General features: G+C 46.3%; 1 protein-coding gene across 7 annotated transcripts in view; it reads right to left on the minus strand.

Moving 5' to 3' along the window:
• MED12 (mediator complex subunit 12) overlaps nucleotides 1-20,145 on the minus strand; it is a 956,599-nt gene that overhangs the window by 302,888 nt on the left and 633,566 nt on the right. For all 7 annotated transcript variants that reach the window (XM_085608424.1, XM_085608427.1, XM_085608421.1 and 4 more), the window contains 3 exons: nucleotides 15,360-15,521; nucleotides 15,165-15,276; nucleotides 12,393-12,482 (listed from right to left, as the gene is read on the minus strand). In XM_085608424.1, coding sequence (XP_085464550.1) covers nucleotides 12,393-12,482; nucleotides 15,165-15,276; nucleotides 15,360-15,521 — 364 coding nt within the window. The remainder of the gene's footprint in view (nucleotides 1-12,392; nucleotides 12,483-15,164; nucleotides 15,277-15,359; nucleotides 15,522-20,145) is intronic.

The raw sequence follows: 20,145 nt of genomic DNA on the forward strand, positions 1-20,145 counted from the left end.
ATTTAATGTAAAATGCACCACAGGGGGCATCTTAGAGATGCTCCCTGAAAAACGACCAACTACCAGTGACCTGACTGAGTGGCTGTGCAGGCTGCCACCACCAGACATGTTTTTGGAGCCCTGGGTCGAGAGGCTGCTTCTCTCGGGGGCCTGAAACAATGCCCATCCTGGGACGAGGTGCCAAGCCTCCTCCCCCAGGATGGGCAGGGTTCACGAAGGAGAAGCTTCAAAGGCATGTTGCCTTTGTGCGCCTCTCCAGACCATTTGCTGCTCTCAGCAACTGGTCCCCACTGGTTCAACCCCCCAATTTAGGCGGGAGAACCGGCGGGAAAAACAAGTGAGGAAGAGAGGTGTGCCCACCTCTGCCAACTCCACCCCTAAGGTGGGGGAGGCGAGGTGAAGCATCTTGAGGATGGGGAGGGGGCAGCCAACCAGGGACAGCCTCCTGCCCCCCTCCCACTGGAAAGTGGCAGAATAGGGGGTGTACCCACCCCAGGGAAGGGACCCATTGGTCCCTGCTCTTTACCTACCTGTAACGCCCCGAAATTTAGTATTTAGGGCACCCTGAACCTTCCTTCTTCAGATCCAACAGCCACAAGAAAAGAAGAAGAAGAAGAAGAAGGACGAGAAGCCGTGCAGAGCTAAAAAGAGGACGACGCCCACAGACTTAGCCCCAGGCCTACTGGCCTGTCTCCCCTCGAACCTGCTCCTGCAAAACCCCGGCGGGTCCAGTGGCAAGCAACCTCAAAAACCCCAGAGGACCTGCCTGCATTCACTTTCCAAGCTACTTCTCCCGTGAACACTGGGCGTGTTTGAATTGCAGCTTCTGGTGCCAGCCAGGAACCGCGAATCCAGCCCACTCTGCACCCGCCGAGCCTGGCCCGAGCTTGAGTGGAAAAACACCACGAGGAGGTCCCCCGGCGATCCTTGACCCGAGATCCGTGACCCCTGACCTGCCTCAAGCCTCCTGACGAGGCCTGCAGCCTCAATTTAGAGGACCCCCCACCGCCACCAGAGTGGGTACGAAAATCCGACGTCCCAAGGCACCCCTGCACCCGACGCCCACGGCCTTGAGTGCCCAACTCGACGGTGCCTAACCAACCCTCAACATCCCCACTTACCCCTCGAAGTGGTGGTCGCACCCAGAAGATCCTCGTCCCCGAGCCTGCAGTGTTTTTTGTCCCGGAGGTTCTTTATTGGAAACAACTGGGCACACGACCTGAAAAGAGCACTCTGCACCCGGCCGCCCTAGTGACGCTGAGGGCGCACCTTTGGTGCTACTTTGGTCCCCAACTTGCCCTGAGCTAACACCTAGGAGCTTTGCCCCCACAACTCTGTGGCCTGCCTGCTAGCAGCCACCAACCAGAGACCCCCTATCCTCCATAGGATAACATTGGGCCTCAACACACTGCTCCCGGCCGCCCTAGTGCCGCTGAGGGTGTAACTAGAGTGTATCACTGACCCTGGGGGACCCCCGAGTCCAACCCTAGAACCTTAACTTCCACAGTCATTTACCTACCTGCAAACCGATAACCTGTTTTTCCTTCATAGGATAACATTGACAATATTCCTTCCCAAAAACGACTGTGTGGAGTTTTCAAAACTAAGGATATTCTTTAAAAATCGCACGAATAACAAAAACGCATTTATTCACCTGTTTTCAGGAAATGTTACCTGCAATTTGTTGACAAAACCTATTCAATTCAATGTACTGCTTTTGTTTAGTGCTGTATATTACTGCCCCCCTGTAAATTAAATAAAGTACCAATTCTATTGCATTTTCGACTGTATTCAATCAAGTAACCTATTACTGCGAAGTATTTTATGCTTACCTATGCCAGGCTTGCTTGGTTCTAGAAATAAAACTGTGAATTTTTTTATACAAAAACAATTGGCCTAGAGTTTAGTCATTGAGTGTGTGAATTCATTTGCTGACTGAGCGTGTACATCAAATGCTTAACACTGTCCTCTGATACTGCCTTACTGCTCGACCAAGCCACCACTATTAGAGAGCAAGGTTCTATCTAACTTTAACCTCTGCCTACCTTTGGGGACTCTTTGACTCTATACACACAGTACCTCACTTTGGTGCAGTATGTATAGAGCCAGTTTCTTACACAAAGTCGTTGCAGGCAGGGACTGGAAGGGCAGTCAGGCTGAACAGCCAAGGGGGCACAGGTCTCACGGTGCTCGGGGATGTGGGGACAGCTTTGGTCCTCTTCTCCAGGGGCCGTGGTGGCTGGGTGCAGAGATGTTTAGAGGTGTTGGGTTTTCGTCACTGGAGACACTCATGGTAGAGGGGGTCTGCAAAAAGAGGCTGCAGGCGACGTCGGGAAGTCAATAGCTGTTAACCCCAAGTTGGGTTTTGTATCTGGAGACCAAGCTGGCACCGTTGGCTCACTTCGACTCGGGCTAAGTCGCGCGGTGCAGTGGTGGTTTTGGTGATCCAGGGTGGTTAGAAACTAGTCTGTGGTGGCAAGCTCGTCTACACCGGTCAGCCAGTAGTTGGTAGGTTGTGCATGCATTAATAAATCCATCACTGGATTCAGTGTGGGTTTATTAATACAAGGTGGTTGATACCAAACATCTTTAGTTACAGTGACGCCATCATGTAGCCGTAAAACTCGTTTTTGACCAGTATCTAGCACAGAGCTTTCCAAACTATGTGTCGCGACATGTTACTGTGTCGGCTGACATGTGTGGGTGTGTCGCAGACAACTATGAGACGCAGTCTATTCATCATGCAGGACAGTACTGCGCATGTTAGTGACGCAGTACCTGTTCCTGCTGAACGCAGAAGATGAGGAGCATCGCGCTGCTGTTCTCCCTTCCGGATGTAGCTGTGGCTGAAGTATAAAATGCACTGCTGATGGAGGAACATGGCGGCAGCAGGCTAGCTGCCGCGGTACTCTGCTCCGAGAATCCAGCAGGGCGTCGGTTTAAATGCAGTTTCCTCGCCGCTATTCTCGGACTTTCTGACCGTTTTTTAGCATTCTGAATAATCAGGGATCCCCCTATCTGAGATTAATGAGCCAGCTTTGGTCTTTTTAAACAAATTACTTACTTCGGTGCTTTTTTGGGAGTTGAGTTTGCCGAGCAGCCGCGCAGGGCGGTCCTCTTTCTACCTCCATGACTCCGAGGTTAGGCGTGGTGCTAACATTTCTCGAGGACTTGGCCTCAGTAGCTCCACCGTCAGCTAATGGTCAGCATAGTTTGTGGCCCTGGTTCCGGGCTGCTCTGGAACTCTGTCGTGGGAGGAGACAGTGGAGCTCTCGCCGTGACTTTCAACCTGGAACCTGCGTTCACCGTTGCAGTGCTATTTTTAAAAGGCAAGAGGGAAGTAATATTGAGTGTACAGCTGCTTGCTTTAACTCGGTCAAACAGGTTTCGGGTAAGATCCCTGACAGGGAGTTATTTATTTGTGAGGAGTTGTTCCACGCAGCTGGGAGTTCAGAGAGGCCCCCTTTACAAGTGCCAGGTAATCTCTGCTTTAGAGCCGGGGTGGCGGGGATTAGTAACTCCACGAGGGTCACTACGAGAGCCACTGCTAGAGCCAATGCACGTGCGGTTTACTCCCAAAAGATAGAAACACCTTTGTCTCCTACTAATAAGGGGTTATTTATAACTAAATCTTTGGGAGAGAAATTTAAAAATAAGGCAGAAAGAAGACGCACATGCTTAAGTAAGCTGCCCAGGAGGCCCTTTGTTGGGCCGGCTGTTGAGGCTGGCTATAACTCAGTTACAAAGCTGGATTGCACTAGCGATCTCCAGGGTGGAATAAAAGGGGGTAGTGAATTTACCGCACCTTCCCATAAAACAAAACCTCCTGAATCCCAGATCCCCTCCAAAACTTCTTCATATTTGCACGTTGAAGTCAAAGCCAAGCACACGGAGAGGTCAGGAAAAGCAGCTAAGGTGAATAAATTTGCCAAACCGCTTTTAGATTCCTCCTCAAGAATTAGACCTTCACTACGTTCATATTTCAAGGTTGTTCCTCAACTATTGGATTTGGCTCAACCTCAACCTCAACTTTTGCCTCAGACTCCCTTTGTCTCCGTCTCTTTGTTAATACCAGCTGATATGTCGGCTGATATGTCGGCCACTTCAATTGCAGGGGGTTTTTCTGGTTCCTCTGAGCTGTCTCCTCAATCGGTAGCTCTGGTGTCTGGTGCACCCCTGGTTCCATCTGTAAGGGCTTGCACTCCTGCGGCTGACTTATCTTTAGCATTGGCTCTAGCCCCGGCTGTGAATGATCTCTCTAAGGCGCCTATTGATCCTGGGGAGCTCCGCAAGCAAACCAATGTAGGCCCAACCCCCCCAGCTGATTTACCCCCGCTAGAGCTGGATCTTCCATCGTCTCCACCGGTTGATTCTGGCCTTACACTTAAGGTTATCCAGTTTCGGGCATCTTCTGGTGGTGAAATTAGTAGGGTACTACAACATGATCCTTCAGTCTCTAGCAACGAGGTTCGAGGCGTTTCTGACTTGGATGGGGGTGTAGGTATGCATACTGGAAAGAACGAAGGGCAGGTTCTTGATCCCGCTGTCCAACAGGAGCTCTCGCCTGCCATTGAAATGTTACACTTGAATCCTAACTCAGTTAGCACTATCAACCTTAAGATTCCCCCCTTCAGCACATGTTCACTACTCTCTCAGCGGACATCAAGAGGGGCTTTGAAGAGTCCGCATCTAACCAGCGGGAGATAAGAAACTACTGCGAATCTCTTGATACCAAGATCGATGGACTCTGCATGAGAACAGGAGTTCTAGAAGAGACAGTGGCTAGCATGTCGGCACAGCTTGACAAAGCTAAGGAGGAAATTGAGAGACTTAAGAGAGTTGATACTGCTATTGCCGATAGAATGGAGACCCTTGAAAATAACGCTAGACAGAGCAACATTCGAATTTTGCATGTGCCTGAGGGTAGCAAAGGATCTGATATTAAGCGCTACATTGTCACCCTCTTGAAACACTCCCTTAAATTGGACCAATCGGGGGAGGAATTATCATCTGAGATACAGCGAGTACACAGAGAGCCATTTAGGCGGAACCCACAACGGATAAAACCAAGGAAGATTCTATTGAACTTTCATACCTACTCACTGAAAGAACATGTCCTCAACCTTGCACTTAAGCAAAAATCCCTGGCAGGGGTGGGTTTCACTTCTCAAATTCGATCCGACCTGTCAAGGGTCACCCTCGAGAGACAGTGGGAGTTAGGTAGTAGAATGGAGGCTTTTAGAAAGCTTGGTGCATCTGTTCAGATGGGGTTTCCTGCTGCCCTTAAAATTATGATCAATAACAAAATGCACAATATTCGAACAGTACAGGCTGCAGACGATCTTCTGAGGTCGTTGGAGGGGGTTTAAGGACGGTCCTGTCCTTTTTGTGCCCTTTTTGTGCCCTTCTTGAGACCTTGTTCTCATTATCTTATTATCTCTGTCTTTGATCTCTTTGGAAGCATTAATGCAATTTCCCTTTACCTCTTTCCTCTATTTTCCTTTATTTTTTTTCTTGTCCATAAAACAGATTTCATCTACTTTTCTTTTGTTCTGTTAGCAAGTGTTCACGTGCTTATGGGCAAGTTCAGTTTAACTTAGATAGACTTGGTGGAAAATAATCTAGAAGTGGGAAAATCAAAAAAAAAAAAAAAAGGGAGGAAAGGGAAGCAAATGAGTAAAGAGAAGAAAAGGGGCAATATAAGAAAAAGGGAAGGCAAAGGGGGAAATGGAAAGGGAAGAAAAGGGGAAGAAGAGGAAAATAAAAATAGGGGGTTTATTTTCTTTTATAAAGGAATTTGTGAGGACTGCTGCTCTATAACTATAGTATAGCACTTAGTTAGCGACGCCCTGTGTGGGCTCGGTAGAGGGCTGGGAGTACCACAAACCGGGCTTGATCCGGTTAGGTAGAATCAGGGTTCCTCATGGGTGGGGGGGAGGGTGCTTGGGCCAGGGTGTGGGTGTGGGTGTGAATGGGCGGGGGAGGGCACAAAAACGAAACAGATCCTCATCTTTGTATTGGTTGCAGACATGTTCTTTTTTCATAATGTTGGATAACTTGGCTAAGAATTGTAAGCTTTTTCTTTTTAGGTTTCATGGCTTTGAGTGACCTTAGGATCCTCTCCTGGAATGTTAATGGCCTGCGCACCAAGCCTAGGGCAAATAGAATCTGATGTGCAGGTCATTATTCTACAGGAGACCCATTTGGTGGAGAGCGAGATACTTGCTTTGGTTAAAAATAACAGGTGGATAGACATACCCGTTTGCACCTCCCAGTCGCTTAATGTGAGAGGTGAGAGGTGTATCCATTTTTTTAAAGAAAACTATTACCACCAGATTGGTTAGTCAGCTGGTAGATGGGCAATTGCTATGGTAGAGATAGGGGGTCTTCGAATAACACTGGTAGGATATTATGGGCCCAATAGAGATGATCCTTCAGTATTGGAATCTCTATTTTCACAGCTTTTGCACTTCCCTGAACCTATTATCATCGCAGGGGATTTTAACATCGTGCTTGATTACGCTCTGGATAAAACGCCATCGAGTCGACAGCAAGTCCTCTCTAAATCTAGAGCGCTACTACTTAATCTTATGCAGCAATATGGGTACATTGATATTTGGCGGGTAAGGGCAGGTCAGCAAACTGGTTTTTCTTTTCGGAACCTTAAATATCACCACCAGTCTAGGATCGATTTCTTTTTGACGAGCCGCAACTTGCAAGGCTCCATAAAGAATGTTAGTTATCTCCCTTCCCATCTGTCGGACCATTCTGCAGTAAAGTTAGATCTTGCAGGCATTGTGCAGCTCCCTAACAGATCATGGTCTTTCGATCGCTTTTTTCTTTCATCATTGGATGATGTTGCTTATCTAAAATTGGAGACACGTGAATTCATGCAACTTAACATCACTACAGCATCCACGAACACTGTATGGGATGCGTTCAAATGCTTCCTGCGTGGTGCGATTAAAAACAAGGTCATATTTCGTAGAAAGCAGTATACCCAGGAAGTAGCTTCTATCGAAGCCAATCTTTTATTAGCGCAGGCAGAATTCGATCTCAGTAGTAGTAATAACAATTCTAGCCCTATCTCGGCCAGTAAAGAGAAATTGCTGGTGCTTAAAACACAATTGGCTTCGGTTTTAAGGCAACGCCTGCTTCGCAGATGGGAAGCTAGTAAACTGGCCCATTTTGAATTTGGTGAAGGGGCTGGCAAATTGCTCGCTTGGAAGTCCAGAACTGACCAGGTTCGCAATACAATTTATTCTATCAACTCTGGTTCTGGGTCCTTAACGTCGGATCCAGAAATTAGAACGGCATTTAAAGATTTCTTTCAGGAGATCTATCAAGAGGATAAGGTCATCTCCCCAGAGTATATTAGAGAGTGGCTAAATAATATATCTTTGCCCTCGCTCTCGTCAGATCAAAGAGCTTTTTTAGATATGCCAGTTACGAAACGAAGGAAGAGGTGGTAGCCGTAATCTGCGGAAGTAAGAGTGGCAAGGCGGCAGGGCCAGATGGCCTACCAGTTGAAATATATAAACAGCTGGTGGAAGAGATTTCTCCTTTTCTGGTTTTGCTGTTCAACCAAATACTACAGGAAGGGGCACTTCCTCCCAGCTCCTGGAATAACGCCTCTATCACTTTAATACTTAAGTCTGGCAAGCCCCCCTCAGAGTGCGGATCATATCGTCCAATTTCCATTCTCAATGCCGATTATAAAATCTTTGCCGCTCTTTTGGCTATGAGACTGGGTAAGGTTGCCCCTGATATTCTTCATCCTAACCAGAAGGGCTTTGTAAAGGGTCGCCAGCTCTTTGAATTAACCTATGATCTGGTGAGAGCTATAGATATGGCTACTGCTAACTCTTTACCATTTGCTATCCTCACGTTGGACGCTACCAAGGCATTTGACAGAGTCAACTGGATGTACCTGTCGGGCGCCTTGGCTAAGTTCAACGTGGGTGAAGGTTTCTGCAGAGCCATACGACTCTTATATCAGTGTCCATCGGCATCTGTTTTGGTTAATGGGGGCCTATCCGAGTCCTTTAACATCACAAGAGGAACGCGGCAGGGCTGCCCTCTTTCTCCCTTGCTTTTCGATCTGTATATTGAGCCCTTCGCTCAGTTATTACGGGATAATGATACCATCAAGCCCTTTAAGTTCAAAACATGGGAGAAGAAGGTGGCCCTGTATGCGGACGACGTTATGATCTTAACATCAGATATCAGTACTGCCTTTCCCACTGCCATCAAGCTAGCCCTTGAATTTGGGAATGTTTCGGGGTACGAGGTGAATGCCTCAAAAACCGAAATTATGGCTTGGAATACTGATATGACTGGAGTCACCGTACCATTTAGCACAAGCTTGAGATATTTGGGGCTAAGAATCGTTAAAGACATCAATTTAATTGCGTCTACTAATATATCTGTGGTTGCTAAAGAATGTCGGAAACTAATGGATGCTTGGGGACACCTCTCCCTGTCTGTTCTGGGACGTGCAAATCTGGTCAAAATGTCCATATTGCCAAAATTCACGTTTTTATTTAATACTATTCCACTATATTTCGATAAACTTTCTTTGTCCAAGTTACATGCCAACATTAGTTCTTTCATTTGGAAAAAAAAGAATGTTAGGATTGCATGGAAAAAAATAAGGCGGCGTCGTGAGAAGGGGGGACTAGCAGGACCTGATCTACAGATTTACGCATGGGCTTTCCAGTTATCCCATGCCCGTATGCTCTTAAAAATGCCATCTGATCAGGGGATAGGGACAATGTTTTCCACTATGTTGGAGGTGGAAAGAATTGGGCAGTCTGGTTTTTTATTTAAGTTTGGTGATCCCAAGTACTTTAAGAAGGTTAAACTCAAGGTGTTACAGAGTTTTGCCAAAACTTGGTTTAACATCAGATCATCGATTAAATTGGGATACTATTCAGACAGAGCACCCATTTGGGATTTACCGGTGCCCCCGGCCTGGTCGATGGATGTACTATCAGCCCCTTTGAAAGAGGCAGGCATATCAGTTTGGGGGCACCTGTTTACTGATGGGGTGTTGCTTCCTTGGGAATTCTTGAGTAATAAAATAGGTCCCAATTTTTCTAGATTTAAATTTCTTCAAATATCAAGCTGGGCACAGGCTCTTCATAGTCAAAATCCTCGCTGTAAGAATTTTCCTGTTGGGGGCAGTAGTCAACTGGTATCTCTTTTAATGGACAAACCACCTGTCTTAAACGAGATCTCCCTGTGGTATAACTCAATACTTTAAGAACTTGACGGGGAATTTAATCTACCTGAACAACTCTGGGGCTCTGTGATATCTAGCTGCAATCTGCATGATCTTTGGATAAAATCCTGCACAGTTATGTGGGACGTAGTTAAGCCAGCTTGGCTTAGAAGAAATCACTTATTTACGATACATAGGGCATACTACTCCCCACAGAGGCTGTCTAAGTTTTCTGGAGCCGCTCAGGTGTCTTGTCCCCGATGTGGTCTTATATCCGCTTCTGACCCCCACATGTTTTTTGAATGCCCCCAATTGTCATCTTATTGGGACGCTATTGGCAAGAATCTTACATCTTCTCTGGGTTTTTCAGTCATTATAGATCTCAAGCTAGTAGTCTTTGGTATTCTGGACTCGGTTCAGAGTCCAGTCAATAATCTCATCTTTTACTGTATGTTGGCAGCACATAGGGAAATTTGTAAGCGTTGGAAAGAAGCTGATCCCCCTACTTTATCTGACTGGTGTTCATCAATTTTCCAAATCTCGAAACTTGATTTGGCCAGGTCTGGAAATCCTAGGAAAAGAGCTTTCTGGCTGTTGCTAGATTGGATTGTGTAAGTAGCGGGGTTTTTTTTTTTGTGTTTTTTTTTTCTTCCCCCCCAGTCCGATGATTATCTTGCCATGACGCGTTTTGCTACTTTACGTAGCTTATACCTGCCCAAATGGTCAGTTCTGGCAGTATTGGCAGTTGCCGGCTTAACATCTTGGCTGTACATGTTTGGCAATTGCACAAGGATTGGGCCCTCCTTGATCAGCCGCCAACCCTTACCAGCTTTATCACTGAGTCTGCTTGCCTCCTATCTCACAAGCCCGTGTTGCCTTGCTTGTTCAGCTAGGTCTTTGCAGTCATGACATAGATGAGGACAAAAAAAAATATATATATATATTTTTTTTTAAAGCAAGTTGTTTTCCTCTATTTATTTCCAATATCTCAGTCAAACTTGAGATGAGCTGTAAAGGTCCTTGATTCTGCTGTTTTTCACGCAGCAGTATTTCATGCCCAAAAAACAATCTATCCTCGGGCGCCATTTGTCAATAATGAACATGGTGCAGTGTAGGTTAAATCTCAAATGTAATTAGAAATGCAGTAAGTGAGAACAATATGAAATAACAGACAAGGAGGGCAGAGGGCAGATCACTCACACAAGGTTTGATGAAGGGACGGAGGACAGCAGATGTCGGCGTGCCAGCCGTCGCGTCGATGGATGGCACAGCAGAGATCATCTTCTGTTGCACAACAATGGTAGGTGGTGATCGGATACATCCGCCTGATAAGGAAGACACACAGTAGTGTGGAGGCCCGCCGGTCTCCTGCCCAACCGAGGAAGGACCCTCGTCCCTATTGCAGGCTGGGCTGGGCACACCAATGAAATTAACGCACATTGGGGTCCAAACTGACGTTTGCTAACGGTTCTCCACCACCCTTGACAGAACCAGAGCAGCCCTGCCAAGTGTCACTCAGCTGCTGTTAAGCTAAATCGAACACCTTGTTACTGCATTCCGGCAATTAAATATTCTGTCACACACATCATAGCTGCAACATTTGCTCAAATTACTTTTCTCATACAAAATATTTGTCAGCTGTGCACTGAGCATGTCAACTGATCTGGTCTTTGTGACTCAAGTGTTTAACTTCTGCTGCAGCTCCTGTGACCATGCCAGGTCAGGTCACAGGTTGTCAGGCTTATGCTGCCAGAGACTGGCGTTCTACCAATGCATATGAGCATCTAATTATAAGACGGTCGCGAAAGGATGCATGTCTAAAAAGTGTGTCACCAACATGAAAAGTTTGGAAAGCACTGACCTAGCACATATACTTAAATTTGGCTAACCTGGGCAGTTGTACTGGCAGTAATAAGACTGGACTGCACAGGGGCATATCTGCTTTTGCAGTTATGTCCACACATGCAGCATAGTGCACCCTGCCCATGCGCTGTAAGGCGTGCGTTCATGCAGTGTCTGTAGGCATGGCACACAGGGCTGTGTGCCATTTCGTGTTTTCACTTTTGTCTGCATCAAGACACGCAGCCTGCAGTGGCAGTCTTGCATGTGTTTGGTGAGGGGTCTTTTGAAGTTGCATAATTCGAGCTGCAGCCTGTTGGGACCTTCTTAAGCCTTCTTGCCCTAGGTACCATGGTACCATTTACTAGGGGCTTACAGGGAGTGCTAAAAGTATTGCCACTTGTGGAAACAACTGTACAGATGTGGCACTGGTGACCTAGTTAGCAGGAAACCAGTGCTCTGCCAGGCGAAACGACTCAGTTACCAGGCACAAAGTGAGTGTGACTATGTCAAAAAGGAGCACTTTCTACACTTGTAAAGTCTGTATCTCAAGAATCATCTGTTCATTTTATTTCAGTTTTGGTGCCTAACTTTACATACAAATATAATCTATATTTTATAAACTGGTGTTGGATTTATTTACGATCGCCTAGTTGATTTCTTCCTGAATTGTTTTGTTGCAGTTTAGATGCTTTACACGTGTTCCTTTGGGCAAGCCTAACCCCTCAGTGCTACAGCTGCCCAGGGCTGAGCGAAGGATCGAGCAAACAAGACCTACTGGTGCTAAAGGAGCTGGTGAGTGTATTACACTGCGAGGTTGCACAGCCGCACCATATAATACACCCCACATCCTCACAGAGGTCCAGTAGCTTCTTAATGAGAGATAACAGAAAGGTCATAGCTCTGAAAAAAAGCAGTCCCTTCAGATAAGGACTCAAATAACGGTGTTGAAGGTGGTGAGAAAAATAAATGATTACTTACTTGTAGGAGTAGTTTTGCATCTTAAAGGCTTTATAGATTTTTTCCGGCTCCAACCACTAGATGGTGTAATAAATGCACAGCAGATGAAGCCAGAAAGATTCAGGCAGCAAAACAATTCAATTCAGGGACTACATTCCAAAGATCAAGGAAGACACCAGACAGCACCTAGTCATTGGGAGACCGGTTTTACTGTTATTGTAACCAGGTGTGAAAAGCAGCACCTGTATGGAGTTAGAGTCACTAACAAGGCACAAGTTTTAATAAGTAGCCATGCTGACAAGACAAGACATCACTGGAGGCCCACAGACTGGACTTCTGCCTGCTACACTTGAACAAGACTGGTCCTTACCAGGTTCAGCCTCAGTTTGAGGGCTTCGTGCATCAGCTGCTTGGCTTTGCAGTCATCCTGGTACTGATCTTCCCGCCAATTTGTGACGATCTAACAAAGAGGAAGAAAAGTCTGCTATTAAAGTGAAAACCTTTCAACAACACCAGTAATCCAAAAATCACATTCTGACAAGACATACTGTTCATGAAACATCCCAGCCCACTGGCAAACAGCATTAGATGATTAAAGAGAAACAGCACCCAAATTCCAACTACACTTGCCACAGATTGAGAGAAGGGAGGGATAGATTTCCCAAAATGACACGTGAGAAGTCGAGACCTGAATCTACAGTAAGTACTTATTAAATGTAATATTTTCCAGATGAAAGCTCAAGCTAATGACTTGTCACAGTTTAAGGTCCAAGACTGATCTCTTGAATTCAGCAAGATAAACATGTAAAATTTCCCTCTTTAGTTGGGGAGGATAAAGAGACGCCAAAGAAGACTAGTCTTGCAAGAACTGTACTGTATCCTAACTAAATCTAAAAACAAAAAGGTAATGTGAGGCTTCTGCTTAGGGTGTCAGGGCAATCAGAGGTTAATGGTTATGAATCACAACACATCATGTTATTTACAACTGGTGCCCTGTGGCACAACTAGAATATATTCTAACTATGCTGGGCTGGTCTGTCCAGACAGGACCCTATGACATCAGTTCTGAGATCTTGCCTATGGACTGCAGGACAGCCTTTAAGGCCATTGCAATTGGACACTAAAAGGCAGAAGTTTTCAGAGAAGGAAATCAACAGCCACACATGCTGTAAACGGAGACGGCATGGAGGAAGTGTACATTTCTTCTTTTAATCTAACAGTTCTGTGTGGCAAAATTAAAAATATGACAAACTTTTCTCATTAACAATTTTGAAGTTCCATGTTTTAAGGGTATCGCTGATTTCTCAAGTTGACCTCAGGCAGGTTAGGCGCTCCCTCCCAGTGTTCAGTTGATTGTACCTTATTCTTGAGTGGATGTTGTTTAGCTGATTCTAAAGTGCCAGGATACTTTGCATGCCATGCTCAATAAATACAAATAACATATCATAGTAACATAATTGCTCTGTTTTAGCACTTAACTCTTTCAAGGTAGCGAATCGAGCGTACAAAGACTTACTCAAAATGGTACAGTGGATTTGAAAATTAGACTGCAGGGTGCACACCTGAATAACCTTTAGTACAACTATGCCAAGCATGTTCTGGGCCTGAGGTACAACTCCAAACACTAATGTAGCTCCTTAGAGCTAAGTGCTGTTCTTCAGCTTAACACTGAACACTTGTTTTTCTGTGTGGTAACTGCTGATGTGGCCCGGGTAACGAAACTGAAGTCCTCTCCAAAGAGTTCCTACTGGTGCTTCGATTGGGATTGCAACATTCTAGGGGTTTCAGTTACACGGATTTAGTTTCAATAATATGGAGGAAAGAGCTCAGGAATGCAATTGGCGTGCCAGTTACAAAACTCAAAAATGCACACACAAAAACAACATCCCAAAAGATTAACGACCTCTCCCTTAACTGGAAAGAAATTTGTATCATATAGCAGTTGAAGGTGCTAACTCTGTTGCAGATATGGCCGTCCATACGTGCTTGTGCTACGCGGTAACCGGATGGGTCCATCTGGAAGTGCCTGGAACACGGTTGCCTTTTGGTGAATTAACCTTAGGGTGGCCAAAATAATTCATATTGAATTTATAAGTGCATGCCCTGGACAAATTCATTAGAAGAAAACTATTTGGCTGTTGCTGTATCGTGTTTAATTGGAACTGAATAAAGAAGACTTATGACCTGTATCCCTGTTACCATGGCTTGATTTTTGACCTGGAAGATTCTTGAATTTCATTTGATGGACTTTTTCTTGAGGGGCTCAATTTATATATCTGGTAAAAGCAGACCTCAACTGCACCTTAAACGAAAATCTGAGCCTTCCCACTGAGATCAGGCAGACCTCCCTCCTGCTTACTAGATGGAATTCCAGCCCAGGTACCGAAGTCTAGAATTCCCAAGACTTCCCAAGGGTGGCTACAAGGAGAAGTATGAACACCACATAGCATAAGGACCAGGTCAAAACAACGCAGACTCCACATTCTTGTTGACTGAAAGGCATTCAGTGGAGCGTAGACATGGCTCTAATATGAGGGAAAGGATTTGAAGGGCTCTAACTTAAGCCAAACTGAGTGGGACATGTCAGTCCTTACAAGCAGTAACTGGTGGCAAAGAGAAGACAATGGGCTCTAATCTGTGGGACCATGTCGAGGCATACTAGTAGGTACTGATACCTGCAAGGATTGTGGCAGCCTGCTCAGCAACCTCAGATTAAATTAGTCTTTATCTCTACTGATAACGGATGATATCCAGAAACACGTATCTAGAGATTTACAGCACTAACCTGCACCAACTTTGGTGGAATACTCCAGGAAATTTTCAAGTAAGCATGTAACATGAACTGCATCTACCATAATGCTAAGGGGCGAGCTGTGCTGAGAGGAGAAGCAGTGTGCTCCCACCCATTCCTGCATACTAGTACATACCTGCCATACCCATCCTCATAAGGGAACACAATACCCTTTTTGAGGTCCATGCAGAGGCTTCCAGTTCATACAAGCCACAACTTGCAGTGAGACAGGAAATAGGCTTGTACTTGGAGCCATGCTGAAGAGCGCCAGTCATTACATGCCACAGCATGCAATGGAGAGGCGACATGGAGCTCTAACTAAATTGCCATGCGGATGAGTTTTACCCTTACCTGCTGCACCTGGCTGTAGAGTGAAGTCAGGAGGCCTTCACGCTGCTCGTCCTGTCCTTTAAGACAAGTCAGCACCAGTGACAAAAAGGGCTGCTGGCTCAGAAGGGACATGCTGTCAAGGAGGAGAAAACAATTAACACCAGGGAACGAAGCAGCTATTTACTACTTCTTCGTCAAAGCGAAGGGGCAATTTACCTCTTCTGTTTCTGCCGATCCCGCTCCTTCCTAGAAGAGGATCCCAAGTGTTGGCCTTTCTCCAGCTCTTCGCCTGCAGCCTTTAGAACATGACCCTGGACTGACGTGGGAAGCTTGGCTATCAGAGGTGCCACAAGCCACACACCAGACCGCTCCAAAGCACTGAGGTCGGAGAAAATAAAAACAATATAAGACTTAAGATGCTGACAAAGCTAAAAAATAATAAGTTCAAAATAACAAATTAAAGTTTGACAATTTACACTTTTTTACAAGAAAAACACAATAAATGACAGAAAAAACAGAGCTGCAGTGCGAAAGTGGAGTCATTAAAATGAGCCTCAAGGGACGATGGGAACCCGAAGCCTCTCCACTTGACTGGAGAGGCCATAAAATAATGTGGATGGGCAGACCGTGGAGGTCTATGGAGGTTTGTATTCATTGTCAATTGCTGTACTGATGATATGTTAACATTAACTGCTGAATGTTGCCAGCCTAATGTTGGAGAATATCTCAAGCATGGGAATCTATGAAGGATCCATTGCTGGAGAACCAGTGGTAAAGCAGGCAAGCATCTCTGTGCCTACACAAACAAAGCAATGCTTGTCCTTGGTCTTTGTTTTTTCCTTGCAGCGCAGCTGAGCTGCAGGAACATCATGCGTCCTGAAGGGGCTCAGTTATTTAATGTGTCCCTCCTGCAAATCCATTAGAAAGCTGGATCATGTATCGACCGACCTTCCATGTGGATAAGGTCTACTCTTTTCAGAGAGCATCCCAGAATCTCTATCACTCTTAATATACAACGGTGTTTCAGGAATTCAGAATTGGTCCCAGATGGACTAGAATAACTTCAGCAGAGGCATCATCGGTGTCGTACCTCGGTCTTCTTTTCTCAGGAGTTGGTAATGGTTCTGTATCGAACATGTTCGGATTCTATAGCAAAGGCTCAAATCTCCCCCTTTGTTGGTGTCACCCCCATCCTGAGGGATCTCCAGTGGCTCCCCCTTGTCGCCTCGCACTACCTTTAAAACCAGCTGAATCATTTACAAAGACATCATAGCACACCCCTGGTTATCTTGAGACAAGATCACCATCTCTGGTGCTTCTCAGTACATCATGACACCATTGAACTGACGTTTAAAAAAGTATAAAAAACAAAACAACAAGGCAACAGACCTTTTCCGTCTATGCACCAAGGATCTAGGACAACATCCCTATATCCATCAGGGCCGTCCCAGTACTGATTCAATTAAGGAAGGAATTGAAGTCTCACTTCTATAAAAAGTACTACTTCAGAATGCATTAACCAACCTGTAGGTAAGTAGAATCCGCTTTAATGGTTTCCCCCACTTTATTTGCCTGGTGCTAAGCGGTTATTGGCTACTCTGACTGGGATCCTGCTGATCAGGACACCAGTCTATCTGCTTTCTCTCTTAAATTGTTATGTTCAGTACTAAGGTACATCCCAGATTGGGTACTGGGGTACCCTTATCAGTCCCTAGTATACAGTATTAAAGTACCCAGGGCATACTCTGAGGTTCCCCATAGGCTGAAGCATGCATTATGCCACCCATGGGAGATCATTGACAGGCCTGCCATTGCAGCCTGTGTAAGCTGGTGCTAGCACCACTTTCTAAAGATCTAGGTTTCCTATATCTAGGGTCACTGCACTTAAAACCTATAAGTCACCCCTAAAGCAGGCCTTTACAATCTTGAAGGCAGGGTGCTTGGTTCTAAAGGTGAGGGTGCCCTAGCACGAGCAGGACACCCCTACAGCCTACGGAGTCCATTCTCCCAGGTTGTAAGTGAAGCAGCCATATACTATATAGAGGGGCACCGCGTAATTACTCGATGACCATCTCAAAATCAGTTGCAATGAATCCTATCATGTTTGTTATCAAACATGTTGGAATCCTACCCCACACTGTAAACGTTGTGGAAGGTATAATTCCAAGCACTGGAAAAGCCCTCTGCTAGGCTCGCAGTACTCCTGGTACCAGTCTTCTAGAGCCAGACAGCACAAAATGGTTGCTGCCGACCAGAGACACGATTCTGCCCTCCTGCTGCTGAGCCAAGCTCGAGCAGGGGAAGGCAGAACAATAGGCATCCTGTCATAGGGAGGTGTGACCACCTCCCAGACAGGATTTAGTGTATTGGGCCGGGTGGGTGCGCTTGCCAGCGCCACTTAGCCTGCTTGAGGGGCACATTGGTGTCCCCATGCACAGTCCAGTTCAAAACAGCTCTGCGAGCCGTTGGCTCCCGCTCTGGCGCAAAACTGGACAAAGAACATAGGAGTAACCTTCCCCCCGTCCAGACGCTCCCCAGGGAGGGTCCCCTGAATCGTCCCAACCATTTCCCTAAGGAACTTAAGGGCTTACCTAGGTGTAGGTCCCTAGATACGTCCTGGGACAAGATTCAATTCAGACACAACTTCTACCGCCTAGGCACTCTGGACTTCACTGGACTTCGTTTGGGCTCGACTTCATCCCCCTTTCAGTCTGCTGCATTGTCTGTGTACCGTACAGGAACCTTCCAAGGCCTGTGGGCATCCAAGACACCTGAAGGAATCTCCCTTGAAGTGAAGGAGTAACGTCCCTGCATTCGCAGGCACCGCAAGTAAGCTGGCAGGTCTGCTGATCATGAGCTCCTACGGACTCCAAAAGGTTCTGCAACACAGGTGGTAGATCTGCAACACAGGTGGTGGTTCTCCACAGCTCTCAAGACCTGCCCTGCCCTCTAATTAAGTTTGAGGCCAGTGTCCCTCATGAGAGCTGCAGGAACCGAACCCCTGTCCACACCATTGACTTGTAGTTGCAAAGGCTTGTTGGCTTCCCTCCATCAAGATCTTCGGGCTCCAAGTAGCACCAACCTCAAGCACCTCCAGTGACCAAAGCCTTCGCCCACATTGCATCGTTTGCACCGTGGCCTGCATCTTTTGGTGAGCTGCTCGAGGTCCTTTTGCGACTCCAGTGCCTCCGGCCTATGGGTCCTGTTGAGTGTCATCTTCGCTTCTTTTGGGCTCCCCGGATTGCTCGGGCCTGCCCTGACTCCACTGCTTGTGGTGAGTCCCCTGGACATTGCTGGTGCCGACATTGCACCTTCTTTGACTTCTGCATTGGTTGCCTTTGCCAAGGTGTGTTGGTAATCCCGCTGGACACCGACCCCTCAGCACTCGTCATCTGAAGTGGGACAGCTCGTGCACGGCTCCTGTTCTTCCTCAGCATTGCCTGGTCCTCACAGCTGCAGAGTCAAGGTCCTCATCAACTCTCCTGCAACTCCCGACATTGGTGGGCATTCGTCTTCCAGGTCTCCTGGTCACCCCGGAGTGACAGACTGTCACCTCTTGCAGGTACCTCCCATCAAGTATCCATCCTCGGATTCCACCGGGCACTTCCTCCTTCTTCAGCAGCGGCACTTTCCTAAAGTCCTCCACTGGGTTCGACTGCGGTTTCTGACACCACTTCACACCTATGCACCCGCTTCCATGGTGTAGGTAATGTGGGTACTAGGGTATCCATGGGTGGGGTGGCTCTCCAACCTTCTGTCTTCCACTGGGTTTCTTCAGGGTCCTCTAGGAAGGGTCCTTAATCTTTAAAATTCCAACCGCTACTAACATGTACATTTGTACGGAGCAAACGATCGTGTTCCCACACTGCGCACACACACTCCGTGGGGTCTGAGTCACTCACCTTAGGGTGGTTCCTTGGGTACCCAGCACCTCTACGTCCTCTCGACATTGTCTTGACCAGAGTCGTGGTTCTTATACCACTTTCTTAACATATGGTTTGGTACCCCCGTGGAGTCCACTGTGTATTTCGTGCTCTTTACGTGATATCAATGCAAAGTATTTTGTGCAATGTGCATATCTCTGGGAAGGAGATATTTGTATGTGCTAGAGAGTATTATATAATAAACACAGATTTGTATAAATACCTTGTGTGGTTCTTTTTCACAATCTATACTTATAATATAGCATTCCTGTAAAACAAGCTGCTTTACACTCCTTCTGGACTAAGCCCGAATGCTGCTCTCCACAGCTATCACTTCGAGCTTTCTAAGGTTGTCTAAGATCAATTAAATCACCATAAGGGTTGTCTGGACTGGTGCAGGGTGCCTACTTACATTAGTGGACATCATTTACCAGGCCAGCCTCTCACACAGCCATAACCCTAAGGCTGGAAATCTGAGAGTGTCTTTGACACTAAACTTAGATTCTCTGAACAAATAAATCAAGTCACCTCTTCGGTTTTGTTCTGCTTAAGAAGATTTTTAAATTCATCACCCAGGACCTACAAAAGGCAGTGATGGTGGCACTTTTGACCTCCAAGAATGACTACTGTAACACCCTATATCTGGGGGCACCAAAGCAACAGGTGAAAAAACTGCAATCCTAACAAAACGCAGCAGCCAGAATGCTCTTACAAATTCCTATGTTTGCACCTACCTCCGCAGAATTGCAAGGCCTGCATTGGTTACCGGTCAGGAAGAGGATACTTTTTAAGGCACTTTGCATGGTCCATAAAGTGCTTCACCACGCAGGTCCAGTATACTTTCAAAAACTGTTTGCTTGGTATACCCCCGGTAGGCACTTAAGATCTAGCTCAACTAAAACTGTTAACTGTTCCCAGAATAAAGAAAACAAGATGGGGTGGAAGGATGTGCTTCTATTGTGCGGCAAAACTCTGACACTCTTTACCTGTAACACTACGCTGCCAATCCAGCCTGTTACTCATTAAAGCCCTGGCTTTTTACTGCATCTTTCATTTAGATGTAGCAGTTCGCTCTTGCC

The sequence above is a fragment of the Triturus cristatus genome, chromosome 5_2 (genome assembly GCF_964204655.1).
Source record: "Triturus cristatus chromosome 5_2, aTriCri1.1, whole genome shotgun sequence".
Taxonomy (NCBI): Eukaryota; Metazoa; Chordata; class Amphibia; order Caudata; family Salamandridae; genus Triturus; species Triturus cristatus.